The following is a 23,827-nucleotide window of genomic DNA, read 5'->3' as shown; positions in this document are numbered from 1 at the left end:
CCTATGGCGTGCGCCACCCGCACGCCCCTCATGAAGACTTAGTGTTTCCCCAGTAGGGCGCCCCGCCCCTGCTGGTGTCCGGCGTTCCCCTGGTTCCTGGGGCGCGGCTTCTGCCAGCGACCCCTAGAGCCAAAGGGCTTCGAAGAGAACTTCTTCTTCAGCCCTCCCGCGGGACAAGCACGTTTCATGTGCCCAAGCTTGCCACAGCCGTAGCAGCGAATGTCGCTCTGCTCGGCCATGCCCAGATCCTTGGGAACCGGCCCGTTGATCGCTCCATTGCCGGAGTTACCATTAGGCGCACCACCAGAGGCAGGGTTGCTCTGCCATACCGTGGCGGGGGTACGAGCCTGCTTGTGGCTGTACTCCTCCTGGAGGGCGATCTGAATCGCCTCCTCCATAGTGTTTGCTTGCACACGGAACAGTTGCGTGCGGGCAGGACCGACACGCAGACCGTCCATGAACACGGTCACCCTGATGTGTTCAGGCAGGGGGTTCCCCACCAAAGAGGCAGTGAGCACTCGCATCTCCTGGATGTACTCATGCAGCTCGCGCCTTCCTTGTTTGCAGGCGAGGAAGCGCGAACGCTGGCGGTACTCGTTGTTCGCCGGAAGAAACGCGGCCCGCAGCTGCTCGCACAGCTGGGACCATGATGCGAAGCATCCAGGCGTCGTCGCTTCGCGCGTATACGCCCAACTCTTAGCGCGACCACTAAGGTTGGAGAGCGCAAAGGCGACACGGAGTCGCTCGTCCGAGACGAGAGCTGCGTCCATCGCGAGCTCAACCTCTCGAACCCAGAAGTGAAGGTTTTCTCCTTCCTTCCCTTCGAAGGGGTGAACCTTCAGCCGCAGGGGCTTCGGTTGCACCGGCTTCGGCGCGGCCGCAGTGGCCTGCAGCCCTTGAACGTGGGCGATGAGCCCTCGCTCGTAGGTGTCGAACGCGTTGATACGCTCAACCTGCTCAGCCGGCGTCGCCGCCGCTAAGCTACGCAGGGCATCTGTCCCAAAGATGCCTGCCATCTTACGAAGGGACTCGTACTGCGAGTCGTTCATATGGGGAAACTCCGTACGATCAATCTTGGCTCACTCGATGAGACCACAGAGGATTCAGGTAGTCCAATCTACCCGCGTAGGCGTAGGATTGACTACAAGTGCTACCAAGTGTAACGGGGCACACAGCACTTCTTAATAGAGGAAGCAGGAGTATACAAACTCCAAGTGAACAGCCGTTCACGTGTCCCTGGTCTGAAGGGGACGACTTGACTTGAAAAGCGGTAGATCTAAGACTGAATGTATTTATAGGTTGGTACAGATTTGGCCTGCATACAAATCCTAAGTTCCCTATAGTTTGTGTCGTACAAAATGTATCTGTTGGCTCTGAGGCCACTTGGGTCACTATCCAGGGGAGTGACCGATGTAGCCATCCTTGAATAGTGACAGGGTCACTATTCATGTAACCCCGTTACACCAGTGCTACGAAGGACAGAGTCGACACCCTGGCCATCGAACAAGTCGCGCTTCCTGCACGTCGCATATGGGAAGCTGTGCGGAGCGAGTTTTACGGAGCTGACAACGAACATGTAGTCCGCGGGCTATCTGAGCCTCAAGTGCTTCGCCGTGTGTACCAAGCAAGGAGCCAGCACTTTAGCGGAGACGTGCACGGGGCCATTGAAATTCCGCCACTTTCAGCGGCGCTGAACGAAGCTGTCTCCTTCTTACAGTTTCATTACGTCACGGTGAACCGCGAGAACCTCAGCAAGCCTACCCGACTCATTGGCTGGGCACACCCCTCCCTCATCAACCTACTTCGCTACAACGGGACTACCATTTTTGTCGATGGTACATTTCGCTGTGTACCCCCTGGGTACAAGCAGTGTGTCATCTTTATGGTGCACGACCGAGCGTCCGGACTATATGTGCCAGTCTACTATGTATTGAGCACTTCTCGCAGGGGCGATTCTTTCTGGGACATGGTGCATTTCGTCGTGCAAAGCACTGACCAACAGCTTGAGCCGGCGGAAGTCGTGTGCGACTTCGAGAGCGCTTAATTGATGCCGTGCAGACTCAGTTCCCCAACGCAATCGTTATTGGGTGTCTGTTTCACCTGAAGCAGGCGCTCAGGCGTGCGATGAAGCGGTTCCTGATCCCGGAGGAAGAATGCGGCATTGCGATGACCCATGGGGTCCTCGACATGCTAACGGTGGTTGACCACAGCTTGATTGAGCGATGCATCAAGTGGGTTAAGCGCGAGATCCGACAGTGCTTCGACGTCGCTGGAATTGCGTACTCTAAAGCTAAATGGCGAGGATTTTGGGGTTATTTTCAACGGACGTGGCTGGAGCAGTACGACGTGAGCGTGTGGAACGTGGCCGGTCTGAACAACGAGCACAAACAACCCTCTAGAGAGGTTTAACCGTGAGCTCAACGACCGTTGTCCGAAGCCTCGCCCTAGTATGGCGACTTTCGTGGGTGTAATCAAGACACTTTCAGCTGAATACATTCAGCGTCTGGCTGACGTTCCACGCGGGCGCGCGCGCCGTACTACACGCGAACGTTTTCAGCTGCCCGTACCCGTTGATCTACCGGACGACATCCCCGATGACTCGGACGGCGACACGCCTGCGGTTACCGAGCTGCCGTCGGACAGCTCGTCGGATGAGGACGACGGAGAAGCTGTGCAAGAGCTTTAAAAGAGAAGCCTTGGCCGGGTAAAGTGTTCACGAAGAAACTGGTAGCTTAGTGATAACAAGATCTTACCGGGAGAGATTAATACACGTCGGCTTACCTTCTACTGCATCATGCTGGTTTGACCTACTGATCACTGTCAGAGTAAGTTAGTCTGATCCAATATCAGATCTGTACCGTATATGATCCCAACGAGGTTTACCATGCTAGTCATAAGCTGACCCTTGGCCGCTTAGTGACAATCACGACCTACAAAGACGCTTACTGCAGGAGAATAGCTTCTGAAGTGACGGTGGATCGATCGACGATACTCTCTGGTGGGTGCGCAGTAGACGACTCGAAGGTGTTCGTTTTCAACTCAGTTCCGACATTTAGCGCCCTTGCCTTTTATGAGGACAGTACGTGTTCAGGAACTCCATGTCAGCTCGCATTTGTACCATCTGTTGGATGGCATGACCCACCGGCGACCTCGTGCGAACGTATCGACGACGTTTTGTTTGTGGTGTCAAGCTCTACGCTCGATTGCAAGGCTTTTGCCGCATCGGTGATTGGTGTAGGTGATCCTTATGTAATCGAGGAATTTTACTCGGATGCGGATTGTAGCGACATTGGGGTCGTGACGATGTACTTCCCGAACGGCGTTTGCCACATCCAGCCGCTTACACGTAACTCTATCAGCTACAGAGCTACTATGGATACGGAGGGTGCGCTTTCTCTTTCAACGTTCAAAGAACCGGGTTGTGATATGTCTGGCGAGAATAGGCTCGCACTGTCAAAAGATGAACTCCTGCCGCCAGTATGCAGACTTGAATCTTACTCGTACTATTACAGCGAGTATTTGTGTCCAATGGGGTACTGCAGTTGGTGGAGGGAGTGGAGTAGAAGACTGTCGATCGGGGGCTTGGGCGATGGGGCTAACGCCGTCAAGTCTGCCGTTGTGGTGTTTAACGAGGGCAGCATTAGGAGGCCTTCCAGTTACGGATGCCTTCCCCTCTGACGGTGTAGTCGAACTGCAGTTCATGCGTCAACGACCCCGTCCAAATCATCGCCAAAAGTCAACTCGTCAGATGATTCAACGTGTACCGAGATTCCAACGGCATCGAACGGGATTTTCCAAGTTCGCGCGTGCATTGAGAATTTAACTGCGTTTGCCGAGTCCAAATTCGCTGCTTCGCCTATCTCATCATCATAAAGAAGTTTACAGATGGATCGTACTGCGGCAAGGAGAAGGAGACGGTTGTGTACAAGGCCGACGGCTCGTGCTACTAAAGTTATGCTGAGTGGTACGAGCTTACAGGTCGTGCCAGCCCGAAAATACAATATATACTGATTTTTGCTGTAGAGCTGAAATACGTAATTTTTGAAATGTGTCAACACCAAAAAATAAACTAGCGGAGCATCACGGTCGCTGCGCTCATGTTGCTTTAGGGGTCGACCCCCAAAACAATGCTGACCACAGAGTTTTGGACGACGTCCCCACTTGTGGAATTTGAGTATAAAGCCGCTTGCAAATTCTAGCGCTTTATTTCCCCTTTCACGCTCCCCGATTTGCTGGCTATTTTGCAAGCAACATACGTACCATTCATACGTTGTTATTAACGGTAGACTGATACACCTGACCTATGGTTCGAATGCCAGAACACTTGTATTTTACTTACTTAGGTAAGTGTAATAGCAGAATGTGCACACTGGCACAACGAAAAGTGAATAAGGGGTTAACTTTCGATGTTTCAATTTCGTGGTGTGTTCATTTTCAGAGTGAAAATACGAGCGAATTATTCCAGTAACCTTTCGCGATCCATGTTGAAATTTTTCCACCAGATGTCATCTGTACCCAGCCGCAATCGCCAATGTTGCTGCCGCGACTATGACATGCATGGCTGTTCAAAACTGTTAGTCTGCACGCGTAGGTAGATAACCTCATGCACGTTAAGCGCAATAAGGAAACATATATGAAACAACGGCAACAAAAATGTTACTTATCCACCATTTAGAGTTATCGAGATAATCGCCTTAAAAGAGGCCAGGTTCAAAATCGTAACTAAACGAAGTCGTGAGAAAACGAGGAGTTTTGATTTTCAAAAATTTGAAGGGGGTGTATCGGCACGGATACCATTTCGAAAAGCCACTCGGACCACTACCTACAGCCATGCAGACACCACCCACGACGCCGACAGCACCGACCTCGCGCGCTGCAGCGCCAACTGCGCAGCCTGCGCAACCTCCAGCGCTGCCTCTCTCAGCCTCGCCCCCGGCCACCTCGGCGCCAAGCCCGCCAGCCACGGCTCCGAGTCCGCCAGCCGCGACGTCGGGTCCGCCAGCCACGACATCGCCCTCCACGGTGCTGACTCTGTCGGCCACGGCACCCCTTGCTGCTCGGCGTCGCGAAGCAGACGAAGAGCCTGATTCTGCCGACGATTCTGTCTGTGGTGTCGATCCCACTGCTACCAGTGAGAGTGAGGTGAACGAGGACAGCAGCGACGACGACTTTACGCCTGATTCGGAGGCGTCGCCCAGCGACGACGAGGAACCGCTCACAGCAGAGAGCGCGAGCAGCGAAGCCGAAGATGAAGACGATATTAGTATCTTTTTGAATGGCGCGAGTCCTCGAGCCCGTGTGACTGAGGTGATTCATGCGGACGCGTGTGAGAGCGAGTGCGTCAAGGGCAAGGCTCGTGAGTTGGAGTTCTTGCTGTGCTCGCTGGACCCGATGACGAAGCAAGAGCGCACCACGAGCTTGAACACGCTCCGGGCTGTGTTGATGCAGACCCCCACCGTTGAGCGTAAGAGAGGACGGGGTGACCGTGAGAAGTTTCCGTACATCCTCCCCTACGTAGGTCATGTGTGCCGACCCACTTTCGCGCTCTGCTATGGAGTAGTCCCCATTACTTTGCAGCGCTACAAGATGCGCATCCGAGACGGTAACATGTCGATCAAGGCGCATGGTAACCGGCTCAACACGCATGCAGCTCGTAGAGGCTGTTAGTTCGGCGTTCAAGAGCTCAATCACGGTGCATCTGCCTCGCGGAAGCTCAGCGTTCAAGTCCTACAAACCTATTCTCACCGAATTGTACAAACGACTTGACGGCATCCAGAAGTTCCAGATTTTCGCGATGGACGCATCGCAGCCGGGCGTCGTTGTCTGCAAGAAAGGCCCCGAGAGCGAACCTGTAGAGATTAGTTGGAGCCGTCAAATTGACGGGATCTTCACCGGTGCAGCGGATGATGACGGACCATATCGAGACGCTGTCCCCTCCTGTCCGCAACACCGAGAAAATTGCGCAGATGTACCACAACATCAGGCCCTACGTTCCTGCTGAATTTCAGAGCGATCCCCTCTACGCCAAGCCTAGCGAGCAGGAAGGAGAAGATGCCAAGTCACGAAAACAAGCACGACGTGAGCATCGCGCGGCAATGGCCGTGGCGGCTAAGGCTAACCAAGACCAGCGTGGTATCACGGAGGCTGTTGCGACGAAAAAGAACCCAGCAAAGAAGAGGGCTACTGCAGCAAAGAAGACGCAAAAGAACAAGAAGCACAAAGCTACTGCTGATCTGCCTGCTGAGCAAGAATAGGCAGCCCAAGGTTGTAGTCGATCATTATGATACTTATGTGCACAGTTCATTCAAAATGTTATATACATCCAGATATCAAATTTTCTAAAAAAAATTCAAAAATATACCCCTGGTGATTTGAAGTGACGGCTCACAAGTGAGATTTTAACACTGTTAGGCTTCGAATTAGCTAAAACGGACAACATTGTCGGATTCGCTGACTACTTTTACACCAGTTCATCAAAAAAAATTCCCTTTCGGGGTTGAAGTCGGACATATATTTTTTGACGGTCTCGTTCTCGGTCGTTTCTTCATACCAGAAGCTCGGGAGGGGCTCAAACGAAAGAAGAGACATTCCTCTTTCCAATTATGCGCCTAAATCGCGATTCGTACTTAGGTTGATAAGTAACATTTTGTTTGCCGTCGTCTCATATAATGAACGATAACTAGCTCAAAATAATGTAGTTGAGCCCGATATCGTACCATCACACATGCATGTAGGGTATCAAAGCAGAGCTGTGACGCCCGAGATCGACCCAACAGAACTATAATAGAGTGGGCTAATGCATTTGCTGAGTCGAACATCTTTTCATGAGCAACGCAATGAATGAATGAATTAACGCAGACTAGAAAAGGAGCAAATAATCGGCGCCTTTAGCGTGCAGGAAGGACTTGGAGCTGTCTGAATTTTTTAAAGCGAAGTAGCAGGCGAGCTCGAACGGGCCAAAAGAAAGCCATTGTTGCTACCAAGAAGCACCGACACGGACTCCGGCTCGTACACCCCAGCTCATCGTCCAGCTCGGCATCCGCGCATAGCCTTCAATGTAATTTAGAGAAGTTGCTGTTCGACAGTACCCGGTCCTCAGCATGCAAAGCTGCTTGCTACTTGGCGTAGCGTTGGCGCTTCCTTGAGGCTCTGCTTGTTGATGCTTGGACTCTCTGTAGTGCGCTGGTCAAGCGATCTTGAAGGGCCGCAGACTTCTTACCAACGGCCGCAGAGCGACCCTTCTTACGACAGCATAAGGTTTGAAAGGCAAATAGGCTTAATAAAGGGTCCTACGCGGGTCCAAATAAGGGTAAAATGTCACGTTTAAGTCTATTTCTGATGTCCTCCATACTAACGGTCGAATTTGCTGTTTCATAACTTCGACCCTCTGGTTTTATGGCATCTAAATATAGTGACGTCGGCTCAGCTCAAAAAATCCGTGCCGATACCACCTTCCTATAAGCATCCAAATGTTGTTTAACCGAGGTATTTTTTCCTTTTTTGGTCCCTGTGTGAGCGATTCTAAACTGTGACCCTAACCCATTCGCAGAATTAATGTAAAAAGTAAAGCGGAGTGTATATAAGAGACGTAAAAACTCCATAAAACGGAGTCTCATGATTATAGGGGGGACTTCGTCCCCAATTATTTTACTTGGGGAGTTGCATACTTTAAGCAAGTGTTTAGACACCAAGCAAAAAATAAATATTGGTGTTTCTTTCGGATGTTCGGGAAATAAATTATTGACACCAAAAATATAAATATATTGAATTGAATATTTATTTTTCGGGATCCCTGGCCCAGGCTTCGGCGATTCCGTCTCTATTATCAAGTACTTTACTAAGTCTTGCATGGACTTGGACGCCGAAATCGTATCTGTCGGCAGCAAGTATATCAACACTGGCCTTTGCTACGCTGGAACTATGAAGTTGTACGGGAATTTGACAGCTCGGTCGATGTCGACACCGCCTTCGATGGACATGGACCAGAAGACGCGCGGGTTGCCTTTATTTTGGTTCTTATGCAGATCAGGTCTAGGATTTGAACATGCTGATTATGAGACCGAATCGGAAGACCTGAACGAAACAGCCACAGCAGTGGAACATGGCACGACAATTCTTCTCCATGTTCCTTTCAACTACCTAGGTATCTTTCCTACTAAGCATTGGCCGGGTTTGTTGTAGATAGAGGTGATCCATGTGACTGGCTACTCCGAATGAGCAGACATTTTGCAGTGGCATTTCCCGACGTCGCACTATCACTACAAGTCACTTTTAAAACTGTAAGTTACCATGTATCTGTGTCCATAGTTGCAATGTTATTTTGCCCCCCCCCCCCCCCTCCCCGAGTTTCGAGCCACAGCAAAACGCATTGGCAGTAATCTCACATGCTGGACATTCTTCTACTTTGGTATGGTGTACTAGAATGTAAAAAAAAATTGTGGGAAACAACACAAAGCCCACAAATACGTGTCAACTAAGTAACTGGGAGTTGCGTTCCTGGGGCGTGGTAAAGTACAACCTCGTACCCGAAGTGCGCAACGCTGCTGAAGAAGCTGTGCCAGAAATGTCAAGGACGCATAAATTTGGATAACCTCGGAGCAATACAGTGTTTGAAGCTATTGTATTCGATTCGATATGAAAACTACGTAGTATGCAGACTTGATTCCGTTTCTACTTGATTAGACTGGAAAAAATTGAGCTTGGAGGTGCGCGAAACTTGATCTTGACCATAATGTCGCTCCGTTTACCCTCGCCCATTATAAACAGCTCGAACGTCTGTTAGAGCTATGGCGAGCTGCGCCTTACCCACCAACGCGTCGATGTCCGTATCCTCATCGTAGAGCTTGGACAGCACAGTATGTCGAGTAGCACGAAGTGTGGAGCGGGCTTGAGTCTTCTGCCGTCGTCAAGTTCTCGAGATCGATTCTGAGGCAGGTGCGGACGTGGGAGTGCAGACCTCCATCTTGACTTGGTTTCCTATCTTCTCGTCTCTTGTCGCTGGACTCGAGCTTCAAGCGAAGCAGCTGGACCCCATGTCTCCGTTCGAGGAGCTCGTGGGCGTCGAAGCAGCAGGTCACCTCCCGGTCGGCCGTCGGAGGGAGACGCTGAACTAGAGTGCAGCGCTCTCCAACAAGTCGCCCATACAGCGAAACTAGGTTTGATGCCATTTGCCTCCTGCGCCTAAGATCCTCCTTCCGCAGCATGCACCCCATCACGACGCTGGCGGCGCCCACGGGCTCGAGTGGCATCAACAGGCTCGAGATGGGCTCCGCCGTGCGTAGGAGCTCTTGATCACAGCATGCGCGGCGATATGCACGGCGGGCGCGCCCACGTCCTCCTCCTCCTTGAAACGCAGACGCTGTCTCGTGCCCAGCGGAGACTTCCCCGATGAAGATCCGGCGGAGGCCGTGCGCGCTTCCGTAGGCGCGCCGTGGGATGCCGCTACTACGTCTGCGTCTCCCAGCTCACGGAACTCGCTGTGGTTGCCGGTAGGTAGAGAGGGGGCTCTTACTCCATGACGCGCTGGACGGTTAGGGCTGGAAGGCTCGACATCACCGAGGCGCTGGCACTTCGAGGATGCTTGCCAGCGCCATGGCAGCCACTGTGGTGAATGTGAGCCAATCACGAGATCATAGAAAAAGTACCCTCTGATCAAATCTAAGACCTGTTCTGCATAAGACCCATTTAAAAATCTTCCGACGCGCGAGGGGCTGTGGGAGCCAACCCCGCGTCGGATCTTTGAAGACCCGTAGGGGATATGACGCGATTCATGTCAGGATTGCACTCGGCGCAGTCACACGTGTAGCGAAGTGTGTTCAGGTATTAGGTTGAGCGGAATGGTTGATCAGTTGTCGCGAAATGCCATGTTGTACATTCGCGCATCGTGCTTCACCCACTCTTCCTGTAAGCGTCGCCACGGCTGCATGCGGCATGTGCGCTAGCCTCGCCCATCAGCAGTCACGCGCTAAGTTACACGAAAACACGGGTCCAACCACCGACAGCCCTGCTCGAAAACTCACAGAACCATGAAGAGTCTCCAGTAGGACCTTTCACAGGAGGATCCCAAATCAGTGGAGGACGGAGAATGGCACGGGGAGATGAAGTTCTTGGGAGTTGGCGCTGGGTGCGGCTGTTGCTGCGTGGTTGTTCACGCCTGGGGATGGAGCCATGCAGACTACTCTGGCTCTGTACGACGACAGCTCCTGCAGCGCTCCTCCTTATACCATGACAGTCACGAGAGACCTCAGCTGTACGCCTCAAGAGAATCACTGGGACCCGGTATGTGAAACCTCGGGGGCGGCGCACTACGTGAAGGACTGCTCGCGCTACTACAGTGGTGGGTCGGATGACTACGGACTGATCTCGGACGCTTTCGGGTGGAATGTGCCGTACCTGCTCGTGGAAGAGTACGATAGGGAGTTGGGTGCATGACCAACGCTCTGATCAATGCAACCGCATACGCACTCGACGAGAGGTGCAACACGAATGCAGCGGGTACGATGAGCACGAAACTCAGCATCGGCCACTCCGTGATCATCACCACTTATGAAGTCCCGGACTGTGTGACAGCAGTAAACGCGACCGAGGTGACGCAGAGCGCGGTGGTGTATCAACAATGCGTCGATGGAGCGAATCGTTTCTATCTTGGTGGGCCGGGTTTCAGTATGACCGCTGTCGCGGTCTTCGAGGACCGTTCGTGCTCAGAGACGCCGGTGGGGATCAAATTTACACGGGACTTCGTGTGCGGAGCCAGTCGGGACTCCGCTAAGACGGTGTGTGGGCCTGATGGCGCGGCGCTCTACTCGATCTCGAGCTGCACCAGCGACTATTCGGGGCTTTCTTCGACGATGTTTGGCTCGGACACCCCATACGTCGTTGTGGAAGAGTATTCGGACTCACGGTGTTCTCAGGTAGAATCGGTTACTGTCTACATCGCGGACGGGGACTGTCACTCCAACACGAACTATGCTACAAGTTTCAAAGTCACGCTCACGGCAGAAGCCGCGGCAACAATCACCACGTACACGGACACGTACTGCAATGCTGTCCAGGACGAGATCGTCGTGGACAAACAGAGCCTCATGTCATACGCGTGTGTTCGCGAGGAATACTGCAGCTCTAGCAGCGGCCATGGCTGTGCGAAGAGGATTGCCGTCGGTGGCTTGGGCAGTGCTGTGAATGCCTCGCCGAAGAAAGCTACTTTGGTTTACGACGTGAAAGATTGCAAGTCTGCGCCAGTTGAATTTACAGTTCAACCTGTTGGACGCTGTTCGGCGTCAACAATAGCTGCATGCCAGAAGATCGACTTCTGGTCCTCCGCGTTATACCAAGCATCTGACTGTGTTGAGGATGTGGCTGAGTTTGCTGCCTCGAAGTTTGGTAATGTTCCGTACCTGATCGTGGAGAATTATGCCGCCGACACTAATTGCCAAACTCTAAAAACCGCTGTGGTGTACAAAGCTGACGGCAAATGCTACCCGCGAGTCAGTGATGGCACCTACTTCAAGATAACGCCAACCTTCGGAACTTCCCTAACGATTGCAACGTACCCGGATTCATCCTGCAGCGACTTTGACGCTGAATACGTCACAATTGGGACCAAGTTCATCAGCACGGGAAGGTGCTTCAACGGGGTCCAGCGATTCTACGCCAACCTGAGCGTCCTATTCGCCGCGAGTCCGCCACCGATGGTGGATGTCGAGTCCCTGACCCGCGAGCAGATCATGTTCCCTGAGTGGCTGTGGGGCCAACACCTCGTCGAGTGTTCCAGAGCGACTAGCAGGTTGCACCGCATTCTCCTTCGTTGCATATTGATACCTGTAATGACGCTTGTTTGCATATTGATTAGGTCAGATCTGAGTATCGTCTTCCACATAGCAAATGTGTCAAGGAAAGTGGTCTGTGTTTTCGGTAAATTTAACGTCCATTTTAAGTTTTTCCGAACGTGCGGCGGAGGGTCCTCCGCACCACTTCCTGCAAGAAGATCGCGGAGATCCAAGAGCTCATTCATTCTCGAGTCGACCGGATCCTGCAGAGCGAAGCAAGTTTTGGTGGGATGCGGTTCTTGTGGCTCGGCGTCGGTGCCGCAGTCGTCCTGTGGGGCTTTGTCGGTGGATCGAGCTATCGGACGAGTATCGTTGTCTATGACAATAGTTCATGGTCCCCTCCAGCGAGCGTCGTGGCGTTTTTGAATCCCGGATACTGCTGGCAACCACAGGAAGATCACTACGCCCACGTGTGCCAAGACAACAGCGTGAGCTACTCCGTGTCCGACTGCACCTGGTACAGCATTGGGGGAGATGATACCTACGGACTCCTGCAGGAAGCGTTCGGAGACTCAGTGCCGTATCTGCTTGTGGAGGAGTATTTCCCAGTGTATTGGTGGTGGACAGCGTGTGAAGTGGGGTGGTGGGGCGGCGACTACGGCTTAGGGGACGTCACGGCCTATCGCTTCGATGAAGACTGCCACTCCGATCGCGACGGCACGGGAGCCACAAGACTTTTGCTGGGTGACAAGCTGACGATCACCAAGTACAACGATGCAAGCTGCAGCTCGGTGCAATCGCAGAAGACGGTAATGTGGCAGATGGCTACGCAAGGTCAGTGCGTTGACAGCACCAGGTTCTACCTGCGAGGGGTACAACCAGCGATGGCTGCAGTCGCCGTGTTCGACGACATGGCGTGCTCGACTCCGACCAAGATCACTTTTACTCAGCATTTCGGCTGCAGTGTGTCTCAAGATCGTTTCTCGTCCGTGTGCTTTCCCAGTGGAGCAACTCAGTACTCGATTACCACTTGTACGAGCGACTATTCTTCGTTCATTGAGTCCACGCTTGGCGCTTCCACACGCTATCTAGCCGTGGAAAAGCACTCGAATTCGTGGTGCGGGGCACTGCAAAGTGTGACTGTGTACGTGGCAGATGGGTCGTGCCACACCAATGTTGACGATGGAACCAGCTTCATCGCTAATCTAAACGCGGATGGCTCGGGGGCGATCAAATTGTACACGGATCCCTACTGCAGTGAGCTCAATGACAACATTGAAGTGACCAAGCAAATGGTCACGCACTATACCTGCAGCCAAGACTATAGAGGATGCGATGGTGACTACTGCTCCAAACGTTATTTCGTCGGGGGCTTTGGTGGACCACCAGCGAAGGGATCGATGACGGCTGTGTCAGTATACGACAGCACTTCGTGGTCACAGCCCGCGGCAACAATAAAGCTGACGAGAGAACTGTCTTGCACGCCCCAACTAAGACCCCTGGAGCCGGAGTGTGAGAATGTTAATGGAGTGTATTCGATCTCGGATTGTGAGATTTACGAGGCTGGAGGCTGGGATAGCAGCGGACTTATTGGGCAAGCATTCGGTGATCATACGCGCTTGACTGTGGAGGAGTACGACACCTCGTTTGGCGAGTGCGCCGGTACGGACGCTCTTATCCAAGCCACCGTGTATTCGCTGGACGAAGAATGCCACCCGAATCGTGACAGCACTGCAAGTACCAAACTCAAGTTCGGTCGGTCACTCACCATTTCCACGTACGAAGACCCATTCTGCACAATCCCGCTATCAGAGACGCATTTGACATGGGGGTCAGTTGTTTACGCGAGTTGTGTTGAAGGCAGCACGAGAGCGTTCGTCAATTCATGGCCGGACCTCACAGCTGTAGCCATCTTCGACGGTGATGACTGCTCTGAAAGACCGGTTAAGCTGCAATTCACACAGCTATTTGGGTGTAATGTGGCCCAAGACCCTATTAGGAGCGTCTGTGGTCCGGATGGTTCATCTCATAGCTCCATTTCGAGTTGCACTCGAGATTACAACGGCCTCGCCGCTGCTACATTCGGCAGTGACAAACCGTATTTGATGGTGGAGGAATTTGCCGATTATTCGTGCTGGCAACCGCAAAATGTGAATGTGTACATTGCCGATGGCCTTTGCCATACCAACACCGACGATACTACAAGCTTCATGGCCACAATTTCACTGGACGGATCGGCAACAATCACCACGTACTCCGACTCGAGCTGCACTCGTGTAGATGATACTACCAGTGTCAGCAAACGCAAGCTGATCGACTCTTCCACCTGTTACCCTAGCAATGACTGCAGCGTGGATGGTGGTTCGTGCAGCACGCGAATTTCGTATGGAGGACTGGGAGAACCTCCATCCAAGGGTCAACTCACGGCTGTTACCGTGTATGGAGCTGATTCTTCGTGCTCCCAGCCTGCCGAAATGGTGAAGTATACCCGTGAACTTGTTTGCACGCCCCAAGAATATTATTGGAGCCCAAAGTGCAAAAAGAGTGGAGAGCTATACTATACTTCGGATTGTACGAGCTATTGGAGTGGGGGCTCAGACTATTACGGCTTGCTTGATAGAGCCTTCGGCTCGAATGCCTATCTTCTCATCGAGGAATACGATCTGTCATTCGGAGAGTGTGGATACTACTACGCCGTAGATACCGTTACAGCTTATCTACTGGATGAGAAATGCCATGAAAGTCACGATGGGGCAACAAGCTATCAGCTTACGCTTGGTCACACCGTGGTCCTGACGAAGTTCGATGACCCCGTTTGCGCTGCAGTATCAGCACAGACGGAAGTATCGTGGCGGACTGCATATCGAAGCTCTTGCGTTAATGGAAGTCCAGGTCGAGCAACCAAGTATTATTTTCGTGGCCCTCATCCCCCACTTACAGCACTTGCTGTTTACGACGATAATGAGTGCTCCGGCAAACCTGTCGAGCTTCGATTTAGTCAAGATTTCGTATGTGGCGCAACGCTCCACCCGGAGAAGTCCGTCTGCGATGCGGGAGGAACGATATTATACTCCGTTTCGAGCTGCACAGACGACTACTCCGGGGTCACAGATACCGTTTTCGGCACTGATGTACCGTATATTATGGTGGAGGAGTTTGACGATTATTATTGTGGTCTAATGCAGGCAGTCAATGTGTACACAGCTGATGGTGTCTGCCACTCCAGTGCTGATGGAACTACCAGCTTCATGGCAACTATAACTCCTGACGGCTCGGCTACAATCACTACGTATAGTGACGCAATGTGCTCTGTGATCGACAAAACTTCGACGATGACCATGCGAGAACTTACTGCATACTCCTGTCTCCAGGATCGCAATGAGTGTAGCGATGAGAACGGATTGAGCTGCAGCAAACGCATTTCAGTCGGGGGACTTGGTGGTTTTCGGTCAAAGGGTCGGATGATATCTGTCGCGTCGTATAACAGCACTGGTTGCCCACCGCCTGCATTGACCGTGGCATTTTCGAGAGGCCTTGTTTGTCTACAGCAGAGCAACGGGAGAAGTCCTGCGTGTGGGGACAATGGAACAGTGAGCTTTGCTACGGAGTGCATCGGCTATGATGTGGGAGGAGGTTGGGACGCGCAAGGGTTAATTGGTCGGGCTTTTGGCTGGTCGCAGGCTTACATCCTCGTGGAAGAGTACGACGAGTCCGCCATTTCCACCGCCACTCTGTCTAAGAGCACGGCTTACCCGTACGATAGCGCGTGCCATGCGAATCAGGAAGGAACTACAAGTACAAGGCTCACTCTTGGTCGATCCATAACAATTGCCGAGTACGAGGATCCGTACTGTGGCATCGTGTCAAGGGAGACAGAAATTACATTCGCGGAGGCGTACAACAACTACTTTATCGATGGCAAACTACGCGCTTATTTGCCGGAGGAGCCCCCGATCTGACGGCAGTGGCTGTCTATGGCGACAGTTCCTGTTCCGAGCTGCCTGTCAAACTTTCGCTGAGCCAGTACTTCGACTGCAAGGGAGAACGAGATATCGCGAGGTCCGTCTGTGAGCAATCCACCGCCAGTCTTTACTCCACCTCGAGCTGTACGCGTGACTATTTGGGACTTGCGAGTTCTGTGTTTGGGAGCGATCATCCGTACGTGTTGGTGGAAGAGTTTTCGGATGGCTGGTGTGGGTTGATACACGATGTGACGGTGTACGCAGCGGATGGAGCCTGCCACGTTAACAGTGATGGTATCACAAGCTTCAGAGCCACGCTCACATCGGGAAGTTCGGCAACGATTACAAGGTACGCTGATGCGAGATGTAAGACCGTTGCGGACAGCGATTCTCGATTTTCGGAGATTCTCTACTACTCGTGTATCTGGACCAGCGACTGCATTGACGGAGATCGTTATGGCTGCAGCAAACGGTACTCTATTGGAGGACTTGGTGGGTCACCTTCGCTCGGTCGGATGACTGGAATTGCAATGTACGGTGATAGTTCGTGCTTGCAACCGGCGGAGACCGTTACCATGACACGACACGAGACCTGGTTTGCAACCCCAAAACGGACGACAATGGGGCTGAATGCAAAGCTACCGATAGTGGCGATCTCTACTCTACATCACAGTGCGTTAGTGTGGATGACTCATCAGACAAGTATCGAGTTCTCGACGAAGCATTTGGTTGGCGCTCTCATCTGGTCGTGGAGGAGTACGACACGTCGATAGGCAGTTGCTGGAGTTGACGAGTGTCACTGGGTATCTGCTGGACGAAAAATGCCACGCCAACTCTTTCGGGACAAGCTCCAAGCTCACTTTTGGTCGGTCTCTAACGCTCACCAAATACGACGACGCTTATTGCTCATCCGTATCGTCGGAGACGGAGGTGACGTGGGATATGATCATGTACGGCTGTGCTGGTGACAACACGATGTATTACCTTCGGGGGCCTGCTCCAGATTTGACAGCGGTTGCTGTCTACAACGACAGATCGTGTGCTGGAACCCCGACAAAACTCGAATTGACTCGACGCCTAGGCTGTAGCGCAGACCAAGACCCCTTGCAGTATTCTTGCACTGAAGACGGGTGGACGTCATACTCGATTTCAAGTTGCGTCAGTAACTATACAGAGTTTATCTCAACCACATTTGGTGATGACACGCCGTACCTGATCGAAGAGAAGTTCAGGGACAGGTGGTGCGGTCAGCTTGAATCCGTGACGGTGTACACTGCCGACGGCTTCTGCCAGGCGAATACCGACGGCGCGACAAGTTTCATGGCTTCGATTTCAGTTGCCAACCAGGCAACTATTGTGACGTATTCGGATGCTTATTGCGGTGCAGTCAACACTACAACTATTGTCGACAACGTACGCAACGATACGTTTGGTGCAAGTTGCGATTGGGGCAGTGCGTGCACGGAGGCCGACGGATCAAATTGCAGCAAGAGATTCTCTGTCGGGGGCGTGGGAGGGTCTCGATCGATGGCGTCCAAGGCGGTGATGATCTACGAAGACGGCTATTGCGACGGACCGCCCGTGCAACTCGTAGTTACGAACCAATGGGCCTGCTCGGCGCCGCCAAAATGCGGTTGTAGCGCAACGTCGAACGGGTCTACCACGGTATACCAAGACTACACTTGCATCGACGATGTGGCTGCGTTCACGGCTTCTCAGTTCGGGAGTGCGCCGTATTTGGTGGTGGAACACTACGTCGAAGGAACGAGGTGCAGCACGCAACAAGGCGCGGTGGTTTTCAGAGCCGATGGGGAGTGCTACTACAATGCTGCTGGTGGCACAAGCTTCAGAATCTTGCCGAATGTTGGAGGCTCCGTGACTATCGCAACGTACCCGAATTCAAACTGCAACGACTATGAAGCGGTCTACGTCACCATTGGAGCCAAGTATATCGGTACTGGCGAGTGTTTAGAAGGGCAGCTCAGACTGTACGCGAATATGACTGGGCTTCTGACACCTGCAAAGCAAAGCCATTCCTCGGACATCGACTTCAAGGCCCGCGAAGAAATTATGTTCCCAGAGTGGCTGTGGGATCCAGCCCCACGCAGGATTTTCGAGAGCTCGTAAGGCCTTTTAGGTTTGTGCATTTGGAGCGACAATTTCAATCTGTAGTTTGCGCGTTGTACTGCTTTGCTCTCAATATATTCTTTTCGTGTTGACACTTTCCCAAATTGTACCACCCGAACTGTTGCGTCGCCGCCGAGTGAGGCGTTTCCTTGATCTTCTTTGGGGAAGTACTCCCCAAAATGAAGATTGTGCGCTTAAGCTTCGTCTTGGTTGGTGCTGCACAGGTTCTCACGCGTGGAGATGGTGGCATGCAGATTACCGTCGCTGTGTACGACGATAGCTCGTGTCGCGCACCTCCCCACACCATGACGATCACAAGACGACCCGGTTGCACGCCCCAATCAGACCAAAGCAAACCGGTCTGTGCGAGCTCTGGGATGGTGAACTTCGTGGAAGACTGCGTGCACTACTACGCTGGGTCCTGGGACGACTACGCAGTGATCTACAACGCATTCGGTAGGGGAAATGTGTCGTTCCTTATCGAGGAGGATTTCAATACTGAAAGCGTGGGGTGGTGCGGAGACAACAACGCCTTCACCAACGCGACCGTGTATCTGCTGAATGAGAATTGCCACACAAATCTCGGGGGTACAAGCACGAAATTCACCATCGGCCACTCCCTGATCCTCACAAAATACGCCGACCCGACCTGTACGGCCGCGGTGAACGTGACAGAGATAACGCAGGCGATGCTATCTCACCGATCGTGTCTCGACAACAGGCGACGCTACTATCTAGGCGGACCAAGGCCCAGTTTGGCCGCCGTCGCAGTCTTCGAAGATAGCTCCTGTTCCGAAAAGCCGGTGGAAATTAAGTTTACTCGAGGGTTCAAATGCAGAGCAAGTAGAGACTCTGCTAAGACGGAGTGTAAATCCGACGGTGTAGCGTACTATTCAATCTCGAGCTGCTTCAACGACTACTTTGAGCTCGCATCGAGTGTTTTCGGCAGCAACAGTCCGTACATTGTGGTGGAGGAGTTTTCCGAGTCATATTGTAGTCAAGCGCAAAGCGTTACTGTGTACATAGCGGACGGGGCCTGCCACTCCAATACTGACGATGTCACGAGTTTCAAGGCCACGCTCGCACCGCAAGGCTCAGCGACTATCACTACATACAGTGACACGTATTGCAACACTGTACAGGAGATAATCGACGTGAGCAGGCAAATATTGGCGGTGTATATGTGTGTTAGCGGGCAGGGCTGTGAGTCGGAGGATGATCAAGGTTGTGGCCGACAATTTTCCGTTGGTGGATTGGGAGGACCTGCAGCATTGGGTCGAATGACGAGCTATGAGCTTTACGGAAGTGATGATTGCTCTCAGCCGGCACAAACAGTGACGATAACCAGAGAACTAAGCTGTACACCCCAACTAAACCACTGGCAACCAGTATGCGAGGACTCGGAGGCGATGTACTTTGTGAGAGACTGCATCGACTACTTCCCGGGTGGATCAGATCCCTACGGAGTGATCTACAACGCGTTTGGACCTAATGCGCCTTACTTGCTTGTGGAGGAATACGACTCTGACCTCGGGCGGTGCGGAGACTACAGCGCCTTGATAAACGCGACTGCGTATTTACTGGATGAAACCTGCCACACGAACCTCGCACGAACGACAAGTATCAAGCTCACCATCGACCGCTCCCTCATCCTCACCAAGTACGACGACCCGGACTGTATAACCGCAGTACATACAACTGAGGTGACGCAAGCGATGATAAACCATGGAACTTGTGTCGACAACTCGAGTCGCTACTATCTTGGTGGGCCCAGACCAAGCATAACTGCCGTTGCTGTCTTCGAAGACAGCAATTGCTTGGAATCGCCAATAATGGTGAAGTTCACTCGAGGATTCCTGTGTGAAGGCCCAAAAACTGTTTGTGAACCCTACGGTGCGACGCACCACTCGATTTCAAGCTGCTCTGACGACTACTTCAGTCTTGCATCGACTCGCTTCGGCGATAAAGCCCCGTACATCGTCGTGGAGGAATTTTTGGAGTCATCGTGCAGCAAAGCAGCACCAAGTGTGATTGTCTACAAAGCGGATGGAGGTTGCCACCTCAACCTGGACGATGCGACGAGTTTCAAGGCCATGCTGGCACAGAATGGTGCAGCAACGCTTGTCACGTACAGGGATCCAAACTGCAGTGCTATACAGGAATGGTTTGTCATGAGTGAGCAAATATCCACGCCGTCTGTGTGTATCAGCGACCAGGGGTGTACCGCGGATAGCGACTTTGGTTGTGGAAGGAGGTTTACCGTCGGTGGATTTGAGAGACCCAAGACCTGCAAGAAGATCGAATTTCCAGACTGGCTGTGGAACGAGGAGGCTAGCGGCTAGCGGCTAGCAAAACAGTATAGCTACTGTTAGCACACCAAAAAGCAGCTTTCATAACTTGATACGAAATATGATTTTTTTCCCTCATTTATTATCCATGAGATGCGCGATAGCAACCAGTTTAATCAGCAGCATTATTCTGCCGCTCCGCGGATGTTCGCTGAACCAGTTGCTTGTCGCTGGCTGGCGACCCTGCTTTCGTACCATCTCGCTGGGGCGAATGCTTCTTCTCGTGCAGAAGAACGTCGTGTTGAATGAGACCGGCGTGCTCTCCTTCATCGCCTCCACCGCGCAGACTCGATACGCCTTCTTCGTCCGCCTCCAAGTCTTCACCGCTGTCTGATTTGCTGATAGCATCGATGTCGTCGTCGCCACCATGCGCGATCCAGCGCGAGGCTATACCACCGGAAACCATGACGGTTGTTGTGACCAACAGCAGAGCCACGAGATGCGGCGGTGGGCCCATGAGGAAACCGTTCACGAACTGTGCTGTGATGGCAGCTACGCGATTCGAGCAATTTACCACCGAGATGCCCGTCGTACGGAGCTCCTGCGGGAAGTTTTCAGCCGAAAGAACTCCAAACTGAAAAGCAACATGAAAAGCAACAAGAAGAAGCATGTTAGTATATGTGATCAAAAGACGCACAAAATCAATCGATATCCAGTACGACGGCGTACTCCATTCCAAGCTGCCGTTGTACAGGCGTTAAAGAGGCAGGAGACTAGTACAATGATCGTCTTCGAGCCCTCCACGTTGAATGCAAACAACAGTGCGCAGAAACCTGACATGAAGAGTGCGCCCGACAGCAGGCGCTGATGCCCGATAATATCGATAAGGTACAAACTATGGATCCGCACAAATCGACAGTGTTAGTCGCTGGTACATTGTCACCTAAGATACTCGTGCTCGACTCACCTGACAATATTACCCGGTAGATTAGCCCCGGCAAACAGGAACGCATTCTCAAATGGGTTCGACAGCCCAGCACTCTCGAATAACTTCGTGATCCACGTTGAAAGACCGTACGAGCCGAAACTCAGAGAAAACCCACACAACATCAACAGCAGCGTGGGTCCTGCGTTAGGTGGCTTAAACAAGCGTACAACAACGCGCAAACTGTCTCGACTGCACACTGCACTATGCGAGTTCGCCTCCGCCATGTCATCCACGTTCATTCCAATCTCCATCTTCCGCACCACTTTATCCTCTCTATCACCATTCTCATTGTTTTCGCCACTGGAAAACTTGAGTTGAATGTGCCGCCCACTCTTGTGCACTTGATGAATATACTGCAGCACAGCCGACGCGCCTTGTGCATCACCCTTACTCGCCAAAAAGTGGGGGCTTTCAGGGACATACACCCAGGCCAGCATAAAGCACGTGAAGGACGGCAGCCCCACCACTCCAGCGAACCAGCGCCACGACAGCTGCAGTATCCGTTCCCCGTTACTGTACTTGCCCAGCATGATCCACGCCGTGCCCGCCGTCAGCACCGCCCCCACCATCCAGAAGGAGCACAGAATCGTGACATATCGACCTCGTGCCGACACCGGGACGTGCTCCAGGCACAAAGCAAATAGCGAGGCCACCACTCCACCCACGCCCAGACCCGCCAGAGCTCGGAAGAAAATGAGCCAGTAAATGTTCGGCGAGAAGGCCGACATGAAGGCAGCGATGGCATTAATGGCCAGTGTCATGAGCAGAACTGGCTTGCGACCGTAGAGATCTCCAGCCACGCCGCCCACCAACCCACCGCCCAGCATCCCAGCGAACACGGCAGCAGTCAGCAAACCTAGAAAAAATATACATATACAACATATTTATATTTTAGTTAGTATCATTGTCATGTTCACTCAAATACCAGAAAAACTAAAGAATATTTTTACGTACTCGACTCCCATGGCGTCATCTCGCCTTCTGTATCTTCATACACGGTCAAAATGTAGCCAATTGCCAGGATCTCCACTGCGTCGGCCACGTTCCCGAACCCTAAAATACTACGATTCTATAGGTCAGTCTATAGGATCCAACCTATAAGAAATATAGAACCCTGCAATATCTTACGTCACGACGCGATGCTGGTGGAACCCGCAGCCGATGAGCTCCATCTCGTCGTGCACGGCCTGCTTGAGCGCCTTGGTGTCCTCCACAACCACGACGTGCTCGTCGGGCGAGCCCCACGTCTTCACGGGCGCCGCCTCATGACTCATGCGACCGCCCATCTCGAAGTGAAGAGTTTTATTTCAATAAGAAACATTTCTAACCCAGTATGTGTGCACCACCTTAAGAACATTATCCACCAATCAGCGATTGGTCCGCCACTCTCTCCCTCCAACTCAATCTAGCATAAGAAATAAATAAGAGTGTCAAGAACTCAGTGCGCCGTCCGTCCTGCGCGCCGTCGTCCCGGGATCTGCGCTCTCCGTCTCCGCGCGCCGCCCGCCCCCTCTACTGCGCCGCAGTCCGCGCCCTCCGCGCCTACTCGTCTCGTGTCGTAACTCGCTCCAGCGCCCAAGAAAACCCCAGATAACCATGCACGCGTGGCGCTCGCTGTCGCGCAGCATCCTCGTGTTCACGAACGTGCTGTTCCTGCTGCTGGGCTCCGTGCTCGTGTCCATCGGAGGTTCGGCCGCCTCTGCGCGTGATTTTTCATGCAGTTCCCACCTCTCTAGGCGCCGTATTGGCCTCAGTACGACCAAATAACGCTAATGCACTGTACCATTGCTGCCTGCAGGCTACATGGCGTCGCTGCCGGCGCTCACCGAGTTCTCGGACGGCGGCGTGGCCTCGTCCGTCATCACGTGCGGCACGCTCATCATCCTGATCGCGCTGCTGGGCTGCTGCGGCGCCCAGTGGGAGAGCAAGGTGTTCCTCTTCCCGTACGCCATCCTTGTGCTGGTCTCGGTGATCGCGCAGCTGTCGCTGGCCGGCTTCCTGACCCACGTGCACAGCTCGCTCGTGGAGGTGGCCAAGCACAACTTCGACCTGTCGGTGCTGGCGCCCGCGGACCAGGACACGCTGCGCTGGATCAACAAGAGGTTCAAGTACGTGTACTACGGCTGCGGCTTCGACGTGGACATCGACCTCACGGGCACGCGCAGCCGGCCGCTCATCGCGTCGTGCTCCAACCCGGAGTTCGCGTGGTTCGCGCTTTTCGTGGAGGAGAACTGCCCCATCGGACACAAGCAGCTGCAGGCCGGCAGCAACTTCCTCAAGTGCGCGGGCCCCAGCTTCTCGCTCAGCAACGCCATGACCGAGCACACGATGCTCTGCGCGTGCGAGACGCGCATGATCTCGTGGGTCAACGACCAGTCGCTGCTCGTGGCGGTCTTCGTCTTCGTCATCGTGGCGCTCGAGATCATGCTCGTGGCGCTGTCGTGCTACATCATCCACTCGCGCCGCCACCGCCGCTACGGCTACCAGGAGATCACTATGCCCGTGCGGCAGCAGCCGTACAATCCGCACCCGCGGAACTACTTCGGCCAGCAGGCCAGTCAGCGCCAGCCCCTCAACTCGCAGCCGGCGTACACGTCGTACGGACCGCCAGGGGGAGAGAACCCCTACGCGGCAGCGGCCACAGGCGGCAAAGCCAAGAAGACTGCCGGCTACTAGCTGTCGGTCGCCTTGGCTTGG

At 53.1% G+C, this 23,827-nt stretch overlaps 7 protein-coding genes across 7 annotated transcripts; 6 read left to right on the top strand and 1 right to left on the bottom strand.

Annotated features, from left to right (window-relative positions):
• Positions 1-1,966: 1,966 nt before the first annotated feature.
• PHYSODRAFT_337290 (hypothetical protein) lies at positions 1,967-2,686 on the top strand (the record flags this gene model as incomplete). Its single annotated transcript, XM_009534929.1, has 4 exons — positions 1,967-2,017; positions 2,059-2,265; positions 2,341-2,403; positions 2,477-2,686. 4 exons carry the CDS (start codon positions 1,967-1,969, stop codon positions 2,684-2,686), a joined length of 531 nt encoding a protein of 176 aa, XP_009533224.1.
• A 2,447-nt stretch (positions 2,687-5,133) lies between these two features.
• PHYSODRAFT_405306 (hypothetical protein) lies at positions 5,134-5,652 on the top strand (the record flags this gene model as incomplete). The annotated part of the gene is made up of 1 exon (XM_009534928.1): positions 5,134-5,652. A coding segment is annotated over one exon (519 nt), but the record flags the coding sequence as incomplete, so codon positions are not given.
• A 5,543-nt stretch (positions 5,653-11,195) lies between these two features.
• PHYSODRAFT_442512 (hypothetical protein) lies at positions 11,196-11,507 on the top strand (the record flags this gene model as incomplete). Its single annotated transcript, XM_009534927.1, has 1 exon — positions 11,196-11,507. A coding segment is annotated over one exon (312 nt), but the record flags the coding sequence as incomplete, so codon positions are not given.
• Positions 11,508-17,269: 5,762 nt separating this feature from the next.
• Positions 17,270-17,581, top strand: PHYSODRAFT_434450 (hypothetical protein; the record flags this gene model as incomplete). The annotated part of the gene is made up of 1 exon (XM_009534926.1): positions 17,270-17,581. A coding segment is annotated over one exon (312 nt), but the record flags the coding sequence as incomplete, so codon positions are not given.
• Positions 17,582-18,033: 452 nt separating this feature from the next.
• PHYSODRAFT_337286 (hypothetical protein) lies at positions 18,034-20,196 on the top strand (the record flags this gene model as incomplete). Its single annotated transcript, XM_009534925.1, has 5 exons — positions 18,034-18,505; positions 19,047-19,129; positions 19,252-19,514; positions 19,794-19,982; positions 20,064-20,196. 5 exons carry the CDS (start codon positions 18,034-18,036, stop codon positions 20,194-20,196), a joined length of 1,140 nt encoding a protein of 379 aa, XP_009533220.1.
• Positions 20,197-20,314: 118 nt separating this feature from the next.
• Positions 20,315-22,416, bottom strand: PHYSODRAFT_518254 (hypothetical protein; the record flags this gene model as incomplete). The annotated part of the gene is made up of 6 exons (XM_009534924.1): positions 20,315-20,776; positions 20,872-21,037; positions 21,110-21,345; positions 21,394-21,986; positions 22,085-22,191; positions 22,259-22,416. The coding sequence occupies 6 exons, from the start codon at positions 22,414-22,416 to the stop codon at positions 20,315-20,317; spliced, it is 1,722 nt and encodes a 573-aa protein (XP_009533219.1).
• Positions 22,417-22,933: 517 nt separating this feature from the next.
• PHYSODRAFT_337284 (hypothetical protein) lies at positions 22,934-23,806 on the top strand (the record flags this gene model as incomplete). The annotated part of the gene is made up of 1 exon (XM_009534923.1): positions 22,934-23,806. One exon carries the CDS (start codon positions 22,934-22,936, stop codon positions 23,804-23,806), a length of 873 nt encoding a protein of 290 aa, XP_009533218.1.
• Between the last annotated feature and the right edge of the window lie 21 nt (positions 23,807-23,827).

This window comes from Phytophthora sojae, assembly GCF_000149755.1.
Source record: "Phytophthora sojae unplaced genomic scaffold PHYSOscaffold_8, whole genome shotgun sequence".
NCBI lineage: Eukaryota > Oomycota > Peronosporomycetes > Peronosporales > Peronosporaceae > Phytophthora > Phytophthora sojae.
This window is presented reverse-complemented; position numbering and strand designations above follow the sequence as displayed.